A 23113-nucleotide genomic window follows, 5' to 3' on the forward strand; every position below is an offset into this window, starting at 1 on the left:
ATGGCCACAGAACCAATGAACGGTTCCTTTGAAGGGGGCTGAAGGGCAGTAATTGGCCAGATTGGATTTGTACTGTGTTGTGTGGACATGTCTGAACATTTTTTATTGGGTGGTTAACTGGTTGCCAGTGTTATAGCAGTACTGGAACAGCTTGCCTGTTTTGACACACGGGTCTTTCCTGGAATATTGCGTTCACATCAACTGTAACCATTACTGACACTTAACCAATTCAAGGCTCAAGTGTTTTTTGGCAGATCTTCTGAAAATTCATCAGTCACTTTGGTGACTTATGCTTCATAGATACCAGGATTCTTACAGCCCTGGAAGACTGATGACTTCAGGACAGCACAGTGGTTAGCACTGCCGCCTCACAGCGCCAGGGACCCGTGTTCAATTCTGGCCTTGGGTGACTGACTGTTTGCACTTCCTCCCCATTACAAAGAACAAAGAATACAGCACAGGAACAGGCCCTTTGGCCCTCCAAGCCTGCGCCAATTACATGCCCTATCTAGATCAACCGCCTGCATCCTTCTTTATCCCGTCTGTTCATGTGCCTGTCCAAGATAGGTCTTAAAGGTCGCTAACGTATCTGCCTCAATTACCTCACTTGGCCATGCATTCCAGGCCACCGCCACCCTCTGTGGAAAAAAACTTACCCCGCACATCTCCACTGAACCTTTCCCCCTCATCTTGAACTTGTGCCCCCTTGTAATTGTCTGCGTGGGTTTCCTCTGGATGCTCCAGTTTCCTCCCACAGTCCAAAGATGTGCAGGTTAGGCAGATTGGCCATGACCAATGCAAGGGGTTATGGGATAGGGTGAGGGAGTGGGCCTACAGCAGAGGGCAGTAGAGCGGCTGATTGGCTATTGTGGGGAAAATTTGCATCCGTGCATTGCGGTCACTGCATCCAGAAAGTGTACCTGAGCAAGACACCCTAGGTGTTCAAGTCAAGGCAAGCATCCAGCAGAGGGCAGTATAACGGAGCTGCTGATTGGCTGTTGCGGGAAAATTTGCATCCGTGCATTGCGATCACTGCATCCAAAAGGTGGTTTGTGGAGGAGCTGTTGTCAAGTGACAGTTAAACCCAAAACGCTTCTTCAGTGTTTCCCTCCCTACCTCCTCCTCCAACCAAAAAAAAAGACAATCACTGTAAGGATCCCAGCCGAGTAAAGATCAAGAGGGAGACTCGAGGGCAGGTAGAAGTAGAAAGAAGTTGAACCGTGACGTCACAGCCTGCAGGTAAGTGATTGGCTGTGATTGGTAAGTAGTTTTTCTTTTCCCTGAGGTGTTATTGTGCGGGTCGCAGTGGTTGCTGAGTGAGTGCTTGCTGTTGGGAGTGTAAAAATGGCAGGAGATCCCAGACCCGTGTTATGCTCCTCGTGCTGAATGTGGCAGTTCAGGGACGCGGCCGATGCCCCTGACTCCTTCATGTGCGGGAAGTGTGTCCAGCTGCAGCTCCTGTTAGACCGCATGACGGCTCTGGAGCTGTGGATGGACTCACTTTGGAGCATCTGCGATGCTGAGGAGGTCGTGAATAACACGTTCAGTGAGTTGGTCACACTGTAGATTAGGATTGGTAAGGGAGACAGGGAATGGGTGAACAGCCAGTTGTCGTGGTGCATATAGGTAAAAAACGGGATGCGGTCCTACAATCAGAATTTAGGGAGTTAGGAGATAAGTTATAAAGTAGGACCTCAAAGGTAGTAATCTCAGGATTGCTACCAGTGCCACGAGACAGTCAGAGTAGAAATTCAAGAATAGTCAGAATGAATACGTGGCTTGAGAGATGGTGCAGGAGGGAGGGGTTCCGATTTTGGGGACATTGGAACCGGTTCTGGGGGCGGTGGGACCATTACAAATCGGATGGTCTACACCTGGGCAGGACTGGAACCAATGTCCGAGGGGGGGCTTTTGCTAACACTGTTGGGGGGGGTTTAAACTAATGTGGCAGGGGGATGGGAACCAGATTAGGAAGTTAGAGGTCAGTAAAGAGGCAGCAACTAAAGCCAATAAGGTACTAGATAATAAACTCATTGTGACTAAGGGGAAGAGATGATGAACGCAAAGGGACAGGTGGTCTGAGGTGCATTTGTTTTAATGCGAGAAGTGGAGCAGGTAAGGCAGATGAATTTAGGGCTTGGATTAGTACCTGGGAATATGATGTTATTGGTACTACGGAGACTTGGTTGAGGGAAGGGCAAGACTGGCAACTAAATATCCCAGGGTATAGATGCTTCAGGAGGGATAGAGAAGGAGGTAAAAGGGGTGGAGGAGTTGCATTACTGGTCAGAGATGATATCACAGCTGTGATTAAGGAGGGCACGATGGAGGATTCGAGCACTGAGGCAATATGGGTAGAGCTAAGAAATAGGAAGGGTGCAGTAACATTGTTGGGACTTTACTACAGGCCTCCCAAAAGCGAGCGTGAAGTAGAGGTACAAATATGTAGACAGATTATAGAAAAATGTAGGAGCAATAGGGTGGTCGTGATGGGAGATTTTAACTTCCCCAACATTGAATGGGACTCCTGTAGTGTTGGAGGCGTAGATGGAGCAGAATTTGTAAGGAGCACCAAGGAGAGTTTTTTAGAGCAGTATGTAAATAGTCCAACTCGGGAAGGGGCCATACTGGACCTGGTATTGGGGAATGATCCCGGCTAGGTGGTTGAAGTTTCAGTCGGTGATTACTTTGGGAATAGCGATCACAATTCCGTAAGTTTTAGAATACTCATGGACAAAGACGAGAGTGGGCCTAAAGGAAGAGTGCTAAATTGGGAAAGGCCAAGTATAACAACATTTGGCAGGAGCTAGGGAATGTGGATTGGGAGCAGCTCTTTAAGGGTAAATCCACATTTGAAATGTGGGAGTCTTTTAAGGAAATGTTGATTAGAGTGCAGGACAGACATGTCCCTGTGAAAATGAGGGATAGAAATGGCAAGATTCGGGAACCATGGATGACGGGTGGAATTGTGAGACTAGCTAAGATGAAAAAGGAAGCATATATAAGATCTAAGCGACTTAAAACTGATGAAGCTTTGGAGGAATATCGGGAAAGTAGGACAAATCTCAAACGCGCAATAAAGAGGGCTAAAAGGGGTCATGAAATATCTTTGGCTGACAGGGTTAAGAAAAAACCCAAAGCCTTTTATTCGTATGTAAGGAGCAAGAGGGTAACTAGAGAAAGGACTGGCCCACTCAAAGACAAAAGAGAGAATTTATGCATGGAGTCAGAGGAAATGGGTGAGATTCTTAATCAGCACCTTGCACCGGTATTCACCAAGGCGAGGGACATGACGGATGTTGAGGCTAGGGATGGATGTTTAAATACTCTAGGTCAAGTCGGCAGAAGGAAGGGGGAAGTTTTGGGTATGCTGAAAGGCATTAAGGTGGACAAGTCCCCAGGTCCGGATGGAATCTATCCCAGGTTACTGAGGGAAGCGAGGGACGAAATAGCTGGGGCCTTAACAGATATCTTTGCAGCATCCTTGAGCACGGGTGAGGTCCCGGAGGACTGGAGAATTGCTAATGTTGTCCCTTTGTTTAAGAAGGTGTAATAATCCACAGGAGGCAGGGGTTCCGTCACTACACCAGTATTTATTTGCAATAACTTGCATACAAGAGCAGCTCCAAACAGTGCTGCTAGCATTCCAGTCAACTTAAGACTGCCTCACAAAGCCTACACAGGTGCTTATATGGGCCCCCTCAATGAGCTATCATTGAGGGAGCTCATACTCCAATTGGCCAACCAATAATGCCAATTGGAGGTCATTACAGAAAGGTAGAAGGGATAATGCAGGGAATTATAGACCTGTGAGCTTGACGTCAGTGGTAGGCAAACTGTTGGAGAAGATGCTGAGGGATAGGATCTATTCATATTTAGAAGAAAATAGACTTATCAGTGATAGGCAGCATGGTTTTGTGCAGGGAAGGTCATGTCTTACAAACCTAATAGAATTCTTTGAGGAAGTGACAAAGTTAATTGATGAGGATAGGGCTGTAGATGTCATATACATGGACTTCAGTAAGGCGTTTGATAAAGTTTCCCATGGCAGGTTGATGGAAAAGGTGAAGTCGTATGCGGTTCAGGGTGTACTAGCTAGATGGATAAAGAACTGGCTGGGCAACAGGAGACAGAGAGTAGTGGTGGAAGGGAGTGTCTCAAAATGGAGAAAGGTGACTAGTGGTGTTCCACAGGGATCCGTGCTCGGACCACTGTTGTTTGTGATATACATAAATGATCTGGAGGAAGGTATAGGTGGTCTGATTAGCAAGTTTGCAGATGATACTAAGATTGGTGGAGTTGCAGATAGCGAGGAGGACTGTCAGAGAATACAGCAAAATATAGATAGATTGGAGAGTTGGGCAGAGAAATGGCAGATGGAGTTCAATCCAGGCAAATGTGAGGTGATGCATTTTGGAAGATCTAATTCAAGAGCGGACTATACGGTCAATGGAAGAGTCCTGGGGAAAATTGATGTACAGAGAGTTCAGGTCCATTGTACCCTGAAGGTGGCAACGCAGGTCGATAGAGTGGTCAAGAAGGCATACAGCATGCTTGCCTTCATCGGACGGGGTATTGAGTACAAGAGTCGGCAGGTCATGTTACAGTTGTATAGGACTTGTTAGGCCACATTTGGAATACTGCGTGCAGTTCTGGTCGCCACATTACCAGAAGGATGTGGATGCTTTAGAGAGGGTGCAGAGGAGGTTCACCAGGATGTTGCCTGGTATGGAGGGTGCTCGCTATGAAGAAAGGTTGAGTAGATTAGGATTGTTTTCGTTGGAAAGACGGAGGTTGAGGGGGGACCTGAATGAGGTCTACAAAATTATGAGAGGTATGGACAGGGTGGATAGCAACAAGCTTTTTCCAAGAGTGGGGGCGTCAATTACAAGGGATCACGATTTCAAGGTGAGATGGGGAAAGTTTAAGGGAGATGTGCGTGGAAAGTTTTTTACGCAGAGGGTGGTGGGTGCCTGGAACGCTTTGCCAGCGGAGGTGGTAGAGGCGGGCACGATAGCATCATTTAAGATGCATCGAGACAGATATATGAACGGGCGGGAACAGAGGGAAGTAGATCCTTGGAAAATAGAAGGCAGGTTTAGATAAAGGATCTGGATCGGCGCAGGCTGGGAGGGCCGAAGGGCCTGTTCCTGTGCTGTAATTTTCTTTGTTCTACATTGGGTGTTCTTTCAGAAGGTTGGTGCAGAGTCAATGGGCCAAATGGCCACTTTCTGCACTGTAGGAATTCTATGATTATCCACAGGTATCAGGTTATCTAAATGATTGGTGACCAATTGAATTTCTTGAAACTAGTCAACATACAACACAGAAGCAATATAAACCTCAACTAACCAACTTCAAACATAAATCCTCAAACATCTGTGTCCAAAGACAGTGGGCTGTGAGTTTAAACCTCTACCAAAAGTTTGCAAAATGACTGCAAAACATGAAGTTACAGAGGGACAATTTAAGTGTGCTTCTTGGGGCACTAACATTGGAACTGATGGTGACAAAGACCTGGGTATATTTCCAGTGTTTCACTCCCAACTGGTGAGGAAGGCCAGTGAGATGGACATTCAGTAAAGCGCTGCAGTTTTCCCATTTTGATCGCCATAACCATAGCTTCAAGTGTCAGATTGACGCAACCACTGAACTCATCCTATTCAAAGTTGCTTTTCCATGTTCAGGAACATATTTTTTGTAAATGAATAAAATTGTAGAGAGACTATTAAACAGCAATGTAAAATCTTCAAAAATTAACATGTGTTTTGTAGAAACAGGTGATATTTGTAGAATTATAGAATCTCCAGGTTAACATAACAGAAAGAAAGTGTTAAACTGGTATGACCCTGAGTGGACCAGGACATTATACATCAGGACCAAGTCAGCACACGGATTTACACTCAGTTTGTGCTTTTCTCCCTCCCCGCTGCCTCTAAACAAAGGACGTTGGTTTATGTTAGGTGTGGTATCCTTTGCAACAGAACTATAAGCAATTTAAGCCAATGATCTCTGCCATGCTTTCCCTATGCTCAGTACTGGGGAGTTCACATTTTGTGTTTAAACACATTCATTTCCCTTTCCATTTTCCTGATCCAAGTCAGAACCTGAGGTCTTGTGGGGCACGACAGAGTTAACTGTGGGGCTGAGAATCTGGGGACACGGATCTTTGTCCACCCTGACGGATTGTAGTGGAGGTCTGGTGTACAATATAGTGAGATTAACAAATACCCTTCCTATACAGTCACAATTTCTCCTGGCATTGAAGCATTATCTCGGAGTAATAAAAAGCCCATGAGAGGACAGGGTACATACTGGGTAATGTGCCAGCACCATCTTGTTCAGAAGCGTTGAGACTGCATAATAGGAACCTGTGTTAATTCCTGTGGAATAAAAGATAAAAGAATTTTCTTCATCGATTGTGAACATGAACTCAACTTTTGTTTGGCTGGTATTAACTGGAGCAGCTCAAACACAAGTATGATTTTAATGTCTAGATTCTGATATCTTCTGTTCTTGGCATATCAAGATGACCACCAAAGAGGGATTAGAAATACAAACTAGAGTTCTACAACATCATTTCTTATCTTACCAAGCTAAATTGATTTACAGAGCAGGTGTAGTGGTATTGTCACTGGACTAGTAAAGCAGAGAGCCAGAGTAACGCTCTGGGATCCAGGTTCCAATCCCACCACTGCAGATGGTGAAATGTGAATTCAATAAAAATCGTGAATGAAAAGTCTAATGATGACCATGAAACCATTGTCAATTATCGTAAAAACCCATCTGGGATGGAAATCTGCCGCCCTGACATGGTCTGGCTTACACGTGACTCCAGACCCACAGCAATGTGGTTGATCCTGAAACGCCCTCAGGGATGGGCAATAAATGCTGGTCCACACAAAAAAAAAAGGATTACATTGGTAAACAGAAGCTGCCGCAAATAACTGGCTGGCAGTTATATGTCAATCACCTCAAACCTGATTAGAGGCAAAAGGTGCAAATTGCATTCTTCCGTTTGAAGCTTAACTAGTGTGTGAATCATCCCAGCCCAGCTGAGCTCCATATAAGAGGGAGGCATAAGCGCACTCTGTTAGTTTTGCACACGTGAAGTTGAGGCAGCCAGAGTGAGGATTGAAACGTGGTAATTTGGAACAGCGTGGTAATTCAGCGCAGAATGGGAGGAGGAGCCTTTTTCCCTTTTTGTTTTGTTATTTTTCTTCTTGCTTTGTAACTGTTAATCTGCAGGGAGAGATCCAGAGAGCATCCTGGGAAGGTAAGTGATATAAAGACCTACCTCAGGTATCTGCAGCAATAAGTGAAGGGAAGAGTTTAATACATTTCCTTAAATAATTTAATTGGTGCTAGAAATGTCGGTCAGTGGGATTAAGTACTGCACTTGTGGTCGTCCCCCTCTCTAACATGTATTCCGTTTTGGATACTGTTGGGGGGGATAGCCTATCAGAGAAAACAGCAGCCAGAACAGTGGCACCACAACTGAACGAAGAACAAAGAAATGTACAGCACAGGAACAGGCCCTTCGGCCCTCCAAGCCCGTGCCGACCATGCTGCCCGACTAAACTACAATCTTCTACACTTCCTGGGTCCGTATCCCTCTATTCCCATCCTATTCATGTATTTGTCAAGATGCCCCTTAAATGTCACTATCGTCCCTGCTTCCACCACCTCCTCCGGTAGCGAGTTCCAGGCACCCACTACTCTCTGCGTAAAAAACTTGCCTCGTACATCTACTCTAAACCTTGCCCCCTCACCTTAAACCTATGCCCCCTAGTAATTGACCCCTCTACCACGGGGAAAAGCCTCTGACTATCCACTCTGTCTATGCCCCTCATAATTTTGTAGACCTCTATCAGGTCGCCCCTCAAACTCCATCGTTCCAGTGAAAACAAACCGAGTTTATTCAACCGCTCCTCATAGCTAATGCCCTCCATACCAGGTAACGTCCTGGTAAATCTCTTCTGCACCCTCTCTAAAGCCTCCACATCCTTCTGGTAGTGTGGCGACCAGAATTGAACACTATACTCCAAGTGTGGCCTAACTAAGGTTCTATACAGCTGCAACATGACTTGCCAATTCTTATACTCAATGCCCCAGCCAATGAAGGCAAGCATGCCGTATGCCTTCTTGACTACCTTCTCCACCTGTGTTGCCCCTTTCTGTGACCTGTGGACCTGTACACCTAGGTCTCTCTGACTTTCAATACTCTTGAGGGTTCTACCATTCACTGTATATCCCCTACCTGCATTAGACCTTCCAAAATGCATTACCTCACATTTGTCCGGATTAAACTGCATCTGCCATCTCTCCGCCCAAGTCTCCAAACAATCTAAATCCTGCTGTATCCTCTGACAGTCCTCATCGCTATCCGCAATTCCACCAACCTTTGTGTCGTCTGCAAACTTACTAATCAGACCAGTTACATTTTCCTCCAAATCATTTATATATACTACGAACAGCAAAGGTTCCAGCACTGATCCCTGCGGAACACCACTAGTCACAGCCCTCAAATTAGAAAAGCACCCTTCCATTGCTACTCTCTGCCTTCTATGACCTAGCCAGTTCTGTATCCACCTTGCCAGCTCACCCCTGATCCAGTGTGACTTCACCTTTTGTACCAGTCTACCATGAGGGACCATGTCAAAGGCCTTACTGAAGTCCATATAGACAACATCTACTGCCCTACCTGCATCAATCATCTTAGTGACCTCTTTGAAAAACTCTATCAAGTTAGTGAGACACAACCTCCCCTTCACAAAACCATGCTGCCTCTCACTAATACGTCCATTTGCTTCCAAATGGGAGTAGATCCTGTCTCGAAGAATTCTCTCCAGTAATTTCCCTATCACTGACGTAAGGCTAACCAGCCTGTAGTTCCCTGGATTATCCTTGCTACCCTTCTTAAACAAAGGAACAACATTGGTTATTCTCCAGTCCTCCGGGACATCACCTGAAGACAGTGAGGATCCAAAGATTTTTGTCAAGGCCTCAGCAATTTCCTCTCCAGCCTCCTTCAGTATTCTGGGGTAGATCCCATCAGGCCCTGGGGACTTATCTACCTTAATATTTTTTAAGACACCCAACACCTCGTCTTTTTGGATCTCAATGTGACCCAGGCTATCTACACACCCTTCTCCAGACTCAACATCCACCAATTCCTTCTCTTTGGTGAATACTGATGCAAAGTATTCATTTAGTACCTCGCCCATTTCCTCTGGCTCCACACATAGATTCCCTTGCCTATCCTTCAGTGGGCCAACCCTTTCCCTGGCTACCCTCTTGCTTTTTATGTAAGTGTAAAAAGCCTTGGGATTTTCCTTAACCCTACTTGCCAATGACTTTTTGTGACCCCTTCTAGCCCTCCTGACTCCTTGCTTAAGTTCCTTCCTACTTTCCTTATATTCCACACAGGCTTCGTCTGTTCCCAGCCTTTTAGCCCTGACAAATGCCTCCTTTTTCTTTTTGACGAAGCCTCCAATATCTCTCGTTATCCAAGGGGCGAAATTCTCCCCCAACGGCGGGATGCCCGCCGACTGGCGCCAAAGCCGGCGCCAATCAGACGGGCATCGCGCCGGCAAAAAGGTTCGGAATGCTCCGCATCTTTGGGGGCCGAGCCCCAACATTGAGGGGCTAGGCCGACGCCGGAGGGATTTCCGCCCCGCCAGCTGGCGGAAATGGCGTTTGTTGCCCCGCCAGCTGGCGCGGAAATGCGGCGCATGCGCGGGAGCATCAGCGGCCGCTGTCAGTTTCCTAGCGCATGCACGGGAGCGTCAGCAGCCGCTGTCAGTTTCCCGCGCATGCGCAGTGGGGAGAGTCTCTTCCGCCTCCGCCATGATGGAGGCCGTGGCGGAGGCGGAAGGGAAAGAGTGCCCCCACGGCACAGGCCCGCCTGCGGATCGGTGGGCCCCGATCGCGGGCCAGGCCACCGTGGGGGCACCCCCCGGGGTCAGATCGCCCCGTGCCCCCCCCCCCCCCCCCAGGACTCCGGAGCCCGCCCACGCCGCCTGGTCCCGCCGGTAAATACCAGGTTTGATTTACGTCGGCGGGACAGGCAATTTCTGGGCGGGACTTCGGCCCATCCGGGCCGGAGAATCCAGCGGGGGGTCCCGCCAACCGGCGCGGCCGGATTCCCGCCCCCGCCCAATCTCCGGGAGCGGAGACTTCGGCGGGGGCGGGATTCACGGCAGCCAACGGCCATTCTCCGACCCGGCGGGGGGTCGGAGAATGACGCCCATGGTTCCTGAATTTTGCCGTATTTATCCTTCTTCCTCACAGGAACATGTCGGTCCTGAATTCCTTTCATCTCACACTTGAAAGCCTCCCACATGTCAGATGTTGATTTACCCTCAAACATCCACCCCCAATCTAGATTCTTCAGTTCCTGCCTAATATTGTTATAATTAGCCTTCCCCCAATTTAGCACATTCACCCTAGGACCACTCTTATCTTGTCCCCCAGCACTTTAAAACTTACTGAATTGTGGTCACTGTTCCCGGAATGCTCCCCTACTGAAACTTCTACCATCTGGCCAGGCTCATTCCCCAATACCAGGTCCAGTACAGCCCCTTCTCTAGTTGGACTGTCTACAAATTGTTTTAAGAAGCCCTCCTGGATGCTCCTTACAAACTCTGCCCCGTCTAAGCCCCTAGCACTAAATGAGTCCCAGTCAATATTGGGGAAGTTGAAGTCTCCCCTCACAACAACCCTGTTGTTTTTACTCTTTTCCAAAATCTGTCTACCTATCTGCTCCTCTATCTACCGCTGGCTGTTGGGAGGCCTGTAGTAAAGCCCCAACATTGTGACTGCACCCTTCTTATTCCTGATCTCTATCCATGTAGCCTCGCTGCTCTCTGAGGTGTACTCCCGCAGTACAGCTGTGATATCCTCCCTAACCAGTAGCGCAACTCCTCCACCCCTTTTACATCCCCCTCTATCCCGCCTGAAACATCTAAATCCTGGAACGTTTAGCTGCCAAACCTGTCCTTCCCTCAACCCAGGTCTCTGTAATGGCAATAACATCATAATTCCAAGTACCAATCCAAGCTCTAAGTTCATCTTAATAAGTAATACTTCTTGCATTAAAACATACGCACTTCAGGCCACAAGACCCGCTGTGTTCAGCAACATCTCCCTGTCTGCTCTGCCTCAGAGCCACACTGGCCCTATTCCTTAGTTCTCCCTCAATGCTTTCACCTTCTGACCTATTGCTCCCGTGCCCACCCCCCTGCCATACTAGTTTAAACCCTCCAGTGTGACACTAGCAAACCTCGCGGCCAGGATATTTATGCCTCCCAGTTTAGGTGCAACCCGTCCCTCTTATACAGGTCACACCTGCCCCGGAAGAGCTCCCGGTGGACCAGATAATAGAAACCCTCCCTCCTACACCAGCTGTTTAGCCACGTGTTTAGCTGCTCTATCTTCCTACTTCTAGCCTCACTGGCACGTGGCACAGGGAGTAATCCCGAGATTACAACCCTAGCGGTCCTGTCTTTTAACTTTCTGCCTAGCTCCCTGAACTCCTGCTGCAGGACCTCATGCCCCTTCCTGCCTATGTCGTTAGTACCAATATGTACAACGACCTCTGTCTGTTTGCCCTCCCCCTTCAGGATGCCCGCTACCCGTTCGGAGACATCCTGGACCCTGGCACCAGGGAGGCAACATACCACCCTGGAGTCACTTTCAGGTCCACAGAAGCACCTATCTGTGCCCCTGACTATAGAGTCCCCTATTACTATTACTCTTCTCCGCTTTGACCCTCCCTTTGGAACATCAGAGCCAGCCGTGGTGCCACTGCTCTGGCTGCTGCTGTTTTCCCCTGATAGGCTATCCCCCCCGACAGTATCCAAAGGGGTATACCTGTTCGAGAAAGGGACAACCACAGGGCATTCCTGCACTGACAGCCTGCCCTTTGTTTGAAGCTTAACAACTGGTTCTGGACAAAGGATACTCGAGCAATAGCTATAGGGGATTCTATAGTTAGGGGCACAGATAGGCCCTTCGCTGGATGTGAAAGAGACCCCTGGATGGTATGTTGCCTCCCTGGTGCCAGGGTCAGGGATGTCTCTGAATGGGCAGAAATCATTCTGATGGGAGAGAGTGAACAGCCAGAGGGCGTGGAACATATTGGTACTAACGACATAGGCAGGAAGAGTGATGAGGTCCTGCAGCAGCAGTTTAGGGAGCTAGGCAGAAAGTTAAAAAGCAGGATCTCTAGGGTTGTAATCTCAGGATTACTCCCTGTGCCATGTACCAGTGAGGCTAGAAATAGGAGGATAGTGCAGCTAAACACGTGGACAAACAGCTGATGGAGGAGGGAGGGTTTCAGATTTCTGGACCATTGGGATCTCTTCCGGGGCAGGTCTGACCTGTACAAACTGGAGGGGCATAAATATCCTGGCTGGGAGGTTTGCTTGTGTCACTCGGGAGGATTTAGACTAGTTTGGCAGGGGGATGAGAACCAAGGCAAAGGTGAATTAACTGAGGGGAAACGAGAGAGTAAGGCCAGTGAGAATCAGAGGAAGCGCAGGCAGGGTGTGGTTTCTGATCAAAGAGGGTCTGGTGGACTGAAGGGCATTTGTTTCAATGCGGGAAGTGTAACAGGTAAGGCAGAGGAACTTAGAGCTTGGATTAGTACTTGGAACTATGATGTTGTTGCCATTACAATGACTTGGTTAAGGGAAGGACAGGATTGGCAACTTAACATTCTAGGATATAGATGTTTCAGGTGGGCTAGAGGGGATGTAAAAGGGACTTGCACTACTGGTTAAGGAGAATATCACAGCTGTACTGTGGGAGGACACTTGGGAGGGCTCATATAGCTAGGCAATATGGGTAGAGCTCAGGAATAGGAAGGGCGCAGTCACAATGTTGGGAGTTTACTACAGGCCTCCCAACAGCCAGCGGGAGATAGAGGAGCAGATACGTAGGCAGATTTAGGCAAGGTGTAAAAGTAACAGGGTTGTTGTGGTGGGTGATTTTATCTTCCCCTATATTGGCTGGGGCTCACTTAGTGCTGGAGGCTTGGATGGGGTAGAGTTTGTTAGGAGCATCCAGGAGAGCTTCTTGAAACAATATGTAGATAGTCCAACAAGGGAAGGGGCGGTACTGGACCTGGTATTGGGGAATGAGCCCGGCCAGGTGCTAGAAGTTTCAGTAGGGGAGCAGTTTGGGAACAGTGACCACAATTCAGTAAGTTTTAAGATACTGATGGATAAAGATAAGAGTAGTCCTCAGGTGAAGGTGCTAAATTGGAGGAAGGCTAATTACACCAATATTAGACAGGAACTGAAGAATGTAGATTGGGGGCGGATGTTTGAGGGCAAATCAACATCTGGCATGTAGGGGGTTTTCAAATGTCAGTTGAAAGGAATTCAGGACCGGCATATTCCTGTGAGGAAGAAGGATAAATACGGCAAGTTTCGGGAACCTTGGATAACGAGGGATATTGTGAGCCGAGTCAAAAAGAAAAAGGAGGCATTTGTCAGGGCTAGAAGGCTGGGAACAGACAAAGCCTGTGTGGAATATAAGGAAAGTAGGAAGGAACTTAAGCAAGGAGTCAGGAGGGCTAAAAGGGGTCATGAATAGTCATTGGCCAGCAGGATTAAGGAAAATCCCAAGGCTTTTTATGCATATATAAAAAGCAAGAGGGTAGTCAGGGAAAGGGTTGACCCACTCAAGGACAGGGGAGGGAATCTATGTGTGGAGCCAGAGGAAATGGACGAGGTATTAAATGAATACTTTGCATCACTATTCACCAAAGAGAAGGACTTGGTGGATGATGAGTCTGGGGAAGGGAGTGCAGATAGTTTGGGTCATGTTGAGGTCAAAAAGGAGGAGGGATTGGGCGACTTGAAAAACATTAAGGTAGACAAGTCCCAAAGGCCTGATGGGATATATCCCAGAATACGGAAAGAGGCAAGGGAGGAAATTGCTGGGGCTTTAAGAGAAATCTTTGTATTCTCATTGACTATGAGGGAGGTCGAAGAGTACTGGAGAATAGCCAATGTTGTTCCGTAGTTTAAGAAGGGTAGCAAGGATAATCCAGGTAATTACAGGCCAGTGAGCCTTACATCAGTGGTAGGGAAAGGATTGGAAAAGATTCTTCGAGATAGGATTTACTCCCATTTGGGAATAATATAATAATCTTTTTGTCACAAGTAGGTTTACATTAACACTGCAATGAAGTTATTGTGAAAAGCCCCTATTTGCCACATTCCGGCGCCTGTTCGGGTACACTGAGGGAGAATTCAGAATGTCCAATTCACCTAACAGCACGTCTTTCGGGACTTGTGGGAGGAAACCGGAGCGTCCGGAGGAAACCCACGCAGACACAGGGAGAACACGCAAACTCCGCACCGACAGTGACCCAAGCCAGAAATCACTGCGACGCTGGCGCTGTGAAGCAGCAGTGCTAACCGCTGTGCTACCGGGCCACCCATGAGTGGACGTGATTTATTTAGATTTCCAGAAGGCCTTTGAAAAGGTGTTGCAAAGGAAACTGTTAAATAAGTTAAGAGCCCATGGTGTTAAGGGTAAGATTCTGGCATGGATAGAGGATTGGCTGACTGGCAGAGAGTGGGGATAAAGGGGTCTTTTTCAGGATGGCAGCCGGTGACTAGTGGTGTACCTCAGGGGTCTGTGCTGGGACCACAACTTTCCACAATATACATTAATGATCTGGAGGGAGGAACTGAAGGCGCTGTTGCTAAGTTTGCAGATGATACAAAGATCTATTGAGGGACAGGTAGTATTGAGGAAGCAAGGGGGCTGCAGAAGGACTTGGACAGGCTAGGAGAGCGGGCAAAGAAGTGGCAGATGGAATACAATGTGGAAAAGTATGAGGTTATGCACTTCGGAAGGAGAAATGGAGGCATAGACTATTTTCTAATTGGGAACATGCTAAGGTTAATGTGCAGGTTCAGTTGACAGTTAGGAAGGCAAATGCAATGTTAGCATTCATGTCGAGAGGGCTAGAATACAAGAGCACGGATGTATGTCTGAGGCTGTATAAGGCTCTGGTCAGACCCCATTTGGACTATTGTGAGCAGTTTGGGGCCCCGTATCTAAGGAAGGATGTTCTGGCCTTGGAAAGGGTCCAGAGGAGGTTCACAAGAATGATCCCTGAAATGAAGAACTTGTTGTATGAGGAACAGTTGAGGACTCTGGGTCTGTACTCGTTGGAGTTTAGAAGGATGAGGGGGGATCTTATTGAAACTTACAGGATATTGCGAGGCCTGGATAGAGTGGACGTGGAGAGGATGTTTCCACTTGTAGGAAAAACTAGAACCAGAGGACACCATCTCAGACTGAAGGGACGATCCTTTAAAACAGAGATGAGGAGGAATTTCTTCAGCCAGAGGGTGGTGAATCTGTGGAACTCTTTGCCGCAGAAGGCTGTGGAGGCCAAATCACTGAGTGTCTTTAAGACAGCGATAGATAGGTTTTTGCCAAGTGAGCAGGAGCAGTGCCAGGGTGGCACTGCCAAGGGCCAGGGGGTGAAGGCAGCCTTGCCCATGAAAGGAGGGTGGAGGAGTGGTTTGAAGGGTGGGGTTGTGCAGGACAGGTAAGTAGGGTCCTCTGGGAGGTTAGGGGGGGGTGACAGGTGGGGGTACTGGAAGGTGGGAGCCTGTTAGTGGGCGTGGAGGTGCCTGACGGGGTGGGGGAAACCTCCAGGGACCCCGTAGCAGGGTATCCTCACTTGAGGGGGTGTGGGGTAGTGTCCATGTGCGTGGAGAGTGACATTGCCCATGGGTGGGGGACCCAGAAGCTCACTTAGAGATTAGGGCACCCTTTCAAAATGGCGGCCCAATCTCAGAGTTCAGCTCCCCAGTACTAAACAAAATTCCCCAACGAGATCTTGCAACGGCAATTTAGGGAGCTAGGTAGAAGATTAAAAAGCATGACCTCCAGGTTAGTAATCTCAGGATTACTCCCCATGCCATGTGCTGGCGAGGCTGGCAACAGGGAGATAGTGCAGCTGAACACGCGACTAAAGAACTGGTGCAGGAGGGAGGGCTTCCGTTTTTTGGATCACTGGGATGTCGTCCAGGGAAGGTGGGGCCTGTACAAGGAGGACGGGTTACACCTCAACTGAAGGGGCACCAATATCCCGGCTGGGATGTTTGCTAGTACGGTTTGGGTGGGTTCAAACTAATGTGGCAGGGTGGTAGGAATCAGAACAGTCAGCCAGCAAGTGTAGAGACTGGGGATGAGCCTGGTACCAGGGCCTGGCTGGCTCAGGGGAAGGGCAGGCTGGGGGAGATCGAACTCAGTGGGCCTGGAGGTCTGGTGTGTCTCTGTTTCAATGCACGGAGTATAACAGGTAAGAGAGATGAACTTACAGCCTTGATTCATGCGCGGAACTTGGATGTGGTTGCGGTAATGGAAAGCTGGTTAAAAAAGGGACAGGACTGGCAGGTAAATATTCCGGGAGGTAGGTGTTTTAGGTGAGACAGGGAGGAAGGTAAAAGAGGTGGGGGAGTTGCAATACTGGTTAGGGAACATGGGCGGGATTCTCCGACCCCCGCTGGGTGGGAGAATCGCCGGGGGCTGGCGTGAATCCCGCCCTCGCTGGCTGCCGAATTCTCCGGCACCAGATTTTCGGCGGGGGTGGGAATCGCGCCGCGCCGGTTGGCGGGCCCCCCCCCCCCGCGATTCTCCGGCCCGGATGGGCCGAAGTCCCGCCGCTAAAATGCCTGTCCCGCTGGCGTAGATTAAACCACCTACCTTACCGGCGGGACAAGGCGGCGCGGGCGGGCTCCGGGGCCCTGGGGGGGGGGGGGGCGGGGCGATCTGGCCCCGGAGGGTGCCCCTACGGTGGCCTGGCCCGCGATCGGGGCCCACCGATCCGTGGGGGCACTCTTTTCCTTCCGCCTTCGCCACGGTCTCCACCATGGCGGAGGTGGAAGAGACTCCCTTCACTGCGCATGCGTGGGGATGCCGTCAGCGGCCGCTGACGCTCCCGCGCATGCGCCGCCCGGAGATGTCATTTCCGCGCCAGCAGGCGGGGCACCAGAGGCCTTTTCCCCCAGCTGGCGGGGCGGAAATTTGTCCTTTAAGGTTGGGGCTCGGCCCCCAAGGATGCGGAGCATTCCGCACCTTTGGGGCGGCGCGATGCCCGACTGATGTGCGCCGCTTTGGGCGCCAGTCGGCAGACATCGCGCCGTTTCCGGAGAATTTCGCCCCCGATTCTGGGGCGCCCGCAGGATCACCGCCGCACCCATCGCGGGCCGTTGAAAGCAGCCCCCCCCCACCCCGGCGACTCCCTGGGCCCCGATGGGCCGAGTAGCGGCCGAGTTCGACGGAGAATCCCGCGGCCGGAGAATCCCGGAGACGGAGAATCCCGGAGACGGAGAATCCCGGAGACGGAGAATCCCGCCGTATGAGTTTTAACTTTATTGACAGTCTAGTTTGAGAAACCTCTCGAAGGGCACAGAAATAATCTGCAGCGATGTTGACCTGTCCAATATTCTAGTCGTCTCTGTTACTCTGTTAACCTGTCAGCTTGTTGCGCCTGGAGCTTTGAGGGAAAATCACTCCCAAGGGGCGGGATTCTCCGCAATCGGTGCGATGTCCGCCGACCGGCGCCAAAAACGGCGCGAATCAGTCCGGCATCGCGCCGCCCCAAAGGTGCGGAATTCTCCGCATCTTGAGGGGCTGAGCCCTCACCTTGAGGGGCTAGGCCGGCGCCGGACTGATTTCCGCCCCGCCAGCTGGCGCGGAAATGACATTGCCGCATGGCGCATGCGCGTGAGTGTCAGCGGCCGCTCATTGTATCCCCGCGCATGCGCAGTGGAGGGGGTCTCTTCCACCTCCGCCATGGCGGAGACCGTGGCGAAGGCGGAAGGAAAAGAGTGCCCCCACGGCAGTGGGCCCTGATCGCGGGCCAGGCCACCGTGGGGGCACCCCCCGGGGCCAGATCGCGCCGCGCCCCCCCACAGGACCCTGGAGCCCGCCCGCGCCGCCTTGTCCCGCCGGTAAGAGAGGTGGTTTGATTCTCGCCGGCGGGACAGGCATTCCAGCAGCGGGACTTCGGGCCATTGCGGGTCGGAGAATCGCCGGGTGCTGGCGCGATTCCCGCCCCCGCCGAATCTCTGGTGCCAGAGAATCCGGCAACCGGCGGGGGCGGGATTCACGCCAGCCCCCGGCGATTCTCCGACCCGGCGGGGGGGGTCGGAGAATCCTGCCCAAGATGTGGGAATAGAGATGATGCTTCCTTCTTCGAAACAGAAAGAATCATCTTTTTCAACAAATCTAATTGTGCTTTTTCGGAATTTAAGTTATGAAGAATTCAGAAACCAGAAACAGAAAAGTTGTGCCTTAAAACTGCACATTTACTCTCAAGGTGAAAGAGTGAAGATCTCAAGCAAGTTAATTAGCATCTCTCCCTGGATACAAGGCAAATTAATCAATCATGTGACCAGGTATGAGATGGGAAGGGCACAGAGGAAGCATTGTGATATCGGGTTACAGACCTCCCGAAACTATTACCATATATCGCAAACAGGTTAGTGTGCCAGGTCCGGGACAGGGCGAGAGAGAGAGAGAGAGAGAGAGAGGGGGAGGGAGAGAGAGAGAGAGGGGGGGAGGGAAAGAGAGAGAGAGAGAGAGAGGGGGAGGGAAAGAGAGACAGAGAGAGAAGGAGATTATTATTAGAAAGAGAAAGAGGGAGTGAGGGAGAGAGAGTGTGACAGAGAAAGAATGACAGAGAGAGGGGCAGAGAGAGAGAGAGAATGGGAGACAGAGAGACGAGAGAAGGAGTAAGAGACAGAGAGAGAGTGAGGGAGAGGGAGAGACAGAGTGGGACAGAGAGAGAAGGAGAGAGAGAGACAGGGGGCGTCATTCTCCGACCCCCCGCCGGGTTGGAGAATCGCCGTTGGCCGCCGTGAATCCCGCCCCCGCCGGTTGCCGAAGTCTCCGGTACCGGAGATTCGGCGGGGACGGGAATCGCGCCGCGCCGGTTGGCGGGCCCCCCCCGCTGGATTCTCCGGCCCGGATGGGCCGAAGTCCCGTCGATAAATTGCCTGTCCCGCCGGCGTGGATTAAACCACCTTTTGAACGGCGGGACAAGGCGGCGTGGGCGGGCTCTGGGGTCCTGGGGGGGGGGGTGCGCGGGGCGATCTGACCCCGGGGGGTGCCCCCACAGTGGCCTGGCCCGCGATTGGGGCCCATCGATCCGCGGGCGGGCCTGTGCCGTGGGGGCACTCTTTCCCTTCTGCCTCCGCCACGGTCTCCACCATGGCGGAGGTGGAAGAGACTCCCTCCACTGCGCATGCGCGGGAAACTGTCAGCGGCCGCTGACGCTCCCGCGCATGCACTGCCCGGAGATGTCATTTCCGCGCCAGCTGGCGGGGCAACAAAGGCCGTTTCCGCCAGCTGGCGGGGCGGAAATCCCTCCGGCGTCGGCCTAGCCCCTCAATGTTGGGGCTCGGCCCCCAAAGATGCGGAGCATTCCGCACCTTTGGGGCGGCGCGATGCCCGTCTGATTGGCGCCGTTTTGGGCGCCAGTCGGCGGACATCGCGCCGTTTCGGGAGAATTTCGCCCAGGGAGAGAGTGTGTGACAGAGAAAGAGTGACAGAGAGAGAGAGGGAGCAGCTAGAGATGAATAGTTTCCAATGGAATGTGCTTTTCATTCTGGAGCCTGGTGTCACCAAGAGTTGGTGAGAGGTCACTGCATTTATTCCTTTATGTAAATGTCTTGGATTTTGGAATGCAGAGTAAAATTTCAAAATTTCTGCTGATATCAAACTTGGAAGGAGTGGCGAACAGTGAGGATAATCTTAATCGACTGCAAGAGGGCCCAGAGCAGCTAGCAGAATGGGCAGAGCAACTCCTGCAGTTTAATACTGAGAAATGTGAGGGATACATTTTGTCAGAGGGACAGGGAAGGGTTTGGAGGTTTAATGTCACAGTTCCAAAGAGGGAGCAGGCACAGGGGGCCTGGGGTGGGGGGGGGGGGGGGGGGGGGGGGTCATGTGCATCAATCTTTGAAGGTGTCATGTTATGGGTCCGGGTTTAGAGAACCCCAAAGTGTATCATGGAGTTCACCTGACCCACAACTTTTACTAGATTGTGGTATGAGGAGCACACGGCCCACTCTACAGGTGTGGGACAGCAGAAATGGAAAATTATTTTTTAAAGCAAAACAATGTTTATTCTGTGAACTCAAGTTAACTTTTTAAAACATAGTGAACATCTTAGCAACCATCAATTCAAATACAACCCCCAAAGAATACAACACTAAGTAATCCTTTAAGCTTTCCTTTTAACATCCATAAGACTTAAAAACAAAACCTTTAACAGAAGCACATCAGGTTAAAGTCACTACTGAGAGCAGTTATTAGTTTTAAATTACTAAAGGATCGATTTACAGTTTTTAGATTACAGAGAGAGACTCATACACCTTCTGGCTGTGACTGCAGCTATCCAGCTCTGAAAATGAAACTAAAACACACCCTGCAGCAAACAGCCTAAAACAAAAATAAAAAGCTGACAGACAGCCCAGCTCCACCCACACTCTGACATCACTGAAACAATAAACACCCATTTCTTAAAGGTACTCTCACTACAGATATCTATATGCACACCCATTTATAAACACCCATTTCTTAAAGGTACTCTCACATCACAGTCAGAATAGGGTAAAGAAGAATCTGTTTCCACCAGTTGATATGTCAGTGACTAGGGGTCACAATTTGAAGATGGTCAGCAAGAGAGCTCGGAGTGAGATGAGGACATAGAACATAGAACATAGAACAATACAGCGCAGTACAGGCCCTTCGGCCCACGATGTTGCACCAAAACAAAAGCCATCCAACCTACACTATACCATTATCATCCATATGTTTATCCAATAAACTTTTAAATGCCCTCAATGTTGGCGAGTTCACTACTGTAGCAGGTAGGGCATTCCACGGCCGCACCACTCTTTGCGTAAAGAACCTACCTCTGACCTCTGTCCTATATCTATTACCCCTCAGTTTAAAGTTATGTCCCCTCGTGCCAGCCATTTCCATCCGCGGGAGAAGGCTCTCACTGTTCACCCTATCCAACCCCCTGATCATTTTGTATGCCTCTATTAAGTCTCCTCTTAACCTTCTTCTCTCCAACGAAAACAACCTCAAGTCCATCAGCCTTTCCTCATAAGATTTTCCCTCCATACCAGGCAACATCCTGGTATATCTCCTCTGCACCCGCTCCAAAGCCTCCACGTCCTTCCTATAATGCGGTGACCAGAACGGTACGCAATACTCCAAATGCGGCCGTACCAGAGTTTTGTACAGCTGCAACATGACCTCATGACTCCGGAACTCAATCCCTCTACCAATAAAGGCCAACACTCCATAGGCCTTCTTCACAACCCTATCAACCTGGGTGGCAACTTTCAGGGATCTATGTACATGGACACCTAGATCCCTCCGCTCATCCACACTTTCAAGAACTTTACCATTAGCCAAATATTCCGCATTCCTGTTATTCCTTCCAAAAGGAGGAGAAACGTCTTTACTCAGAGAGCTGTTGGGGTTTGGAATGTGCTGCCTGGGAGAGCGGTGGAGGTGGATTCCATAGGAGATTTCAAAAGAGCTGGATATATATTTGAAAGCGATGAATTTAGAGGGTTGTGGCGATAGGGCTGGGGAGTGGGACTAGTTAAGTAGCTCTTTCGGGAGTCGGTGCAGACACGATGGGCTGAATGGCCTCCTCTGTGCTGTAACATTCTGTGTGGGATTCTCCCCTGCGCCGGGTCGGAGAATCGCCAGGGGGCCATGCGAATCGATGCCCCGACGCCAGGACGCGATAGCGGAGAATCAGCTCCATTGGGGGTGGCGTGGTTGGCACGGTGCCGGTCGGGGGACGCTCTACGCGGCCGCCCTGAGATTCTCCGGCCCGGATGGGCCGAGCGGCCGTTACAAAAAAAAAAACGAGTCCCGCCGGCGCCGTTCTAACCTGCTCTGAGCCGGCGGGACCTCGGCGTTGGAGGGTCCGGGGGCAGCCTGTGGGGGGGGGGGGGGGTTCCGACCCCGGGGGAGGCCTCCTATGTGGCTTGGCCCGCGATCGGGACCCACCGATCGGCGGGCCGGCCTCTCTGTCTCCCGGCCTCCTGTACTCCTGCGTCATGTTGGGTCGGGACCGGCGCGGACAAGGGAGACACCGCGGCATGCGCGGAAATCGCACTGGTGGGACTGCGCATGCGCGGGTTCACGCCGGACCCACTCCGCATCCGCGGGTTCACGCCGGACCCACTCCGCATGCGCGGGTTCACGCCGGACCCACTCCGCATGCGCGGGTTCACGCCGGACCCACTCCGCATGCGCGGGTTCACGCTGGACCCACTCCACATGCGCGGGTTCACTCCGGACCCACTCCGCATGCGCGCATCCCCCGGGGCCCATTCCACGGCCGGATCAGCGCCGTGCTGGCCCCCTGTAGGGGCCAGAATTGCTGATCCCGGGGCTGTGCTGACAACGTCAGGAAACGCGACGGCGTTTCCAACGACGTCAACACTTAGCCTCAGGATCAGAGAATCCCGCCCCCTATGTCCTATAATATATTGAAATTGCAAAACTAATGGGGTCTTGAGCTTCATAAATAGAGGCATGAGTACAAAAGCAGGAATGTTATGCTGAATCTTTATAAAACTCTGGTTAGACTCTAACTAGAGGACTGTGACCACCACACTTCAGGGAGGATGTCCTCGAGAGGGGGCGGAGGGAGATTTACCAGAATGGTTGCAGGATGAAAGGGTTTTAGCTCCAAGTTTAGTTTGGAAAAATTGGGATTGTTCTCCTTGGAGTAAGGGAGATTGAGGGGAAGGTTTGATCGCGGTGTGGAAGACTAAAACAGGGTTTGGATAAGATAGATAAGGAAAAGCTGTTCACATTAGCTTTCTAAAAATTTATTTTTACAGGGTGTGGGAGTCGCTGGCTAGTCCAGCATTTATAGCCAATCCCTGGTTGCCCGTCAGAAGATGGTGATGATCTGCCTTCTTGAACCGCTGCAGTCCCTGTGGTGTAGTTACACCCACTGTGCTGTTAGGGAGGGAGTTCCACGATGTTGTCCCAGTGACAGTGAAGGAAAGGCAAAATATTTCCAAGT

At 50.6% G+C, this 23113-nt stretch overlaps 1 protein-coding gene across 1 annotated transcript in view; it reads right to left on the minus strand.

Annotated features, from left to right (window-relative positions):
• Positions 1–23113, minus strand: part of flvcr2a (FLVCR choline and putative heme transporter 2a) — a 390222-nt gene that overhangs the window by 266223 nt on the left and 100886 nt on the right. Inside the window, exon 4 of the mRNA XM_072494542.1 lies at positions 6316–6383. Coding sequence (XP_072350643.1) covers positions 6316–6383 — 68 coding nt within the window. The remainder of the gene's footprint in view (positions 1–6315; positions 6384–23113) is intronic.

This window comes from Scyliorhinus torazame, chromosome 2 (assembly GCF_047496885.1).
Source record: "Scyliorhinus torazame isolate Kashiwa2021f chromosome 2, sScyTor2.1, whole genome shotgun sequence".
NCBI classification, from domain to species: Eukaryota; Metazoa; Chordata; class Chondrichthyes; order Carcharhiniformes; family Scyliorhinidae; genus Scyliorhinus; species Scyliorhinus torazame.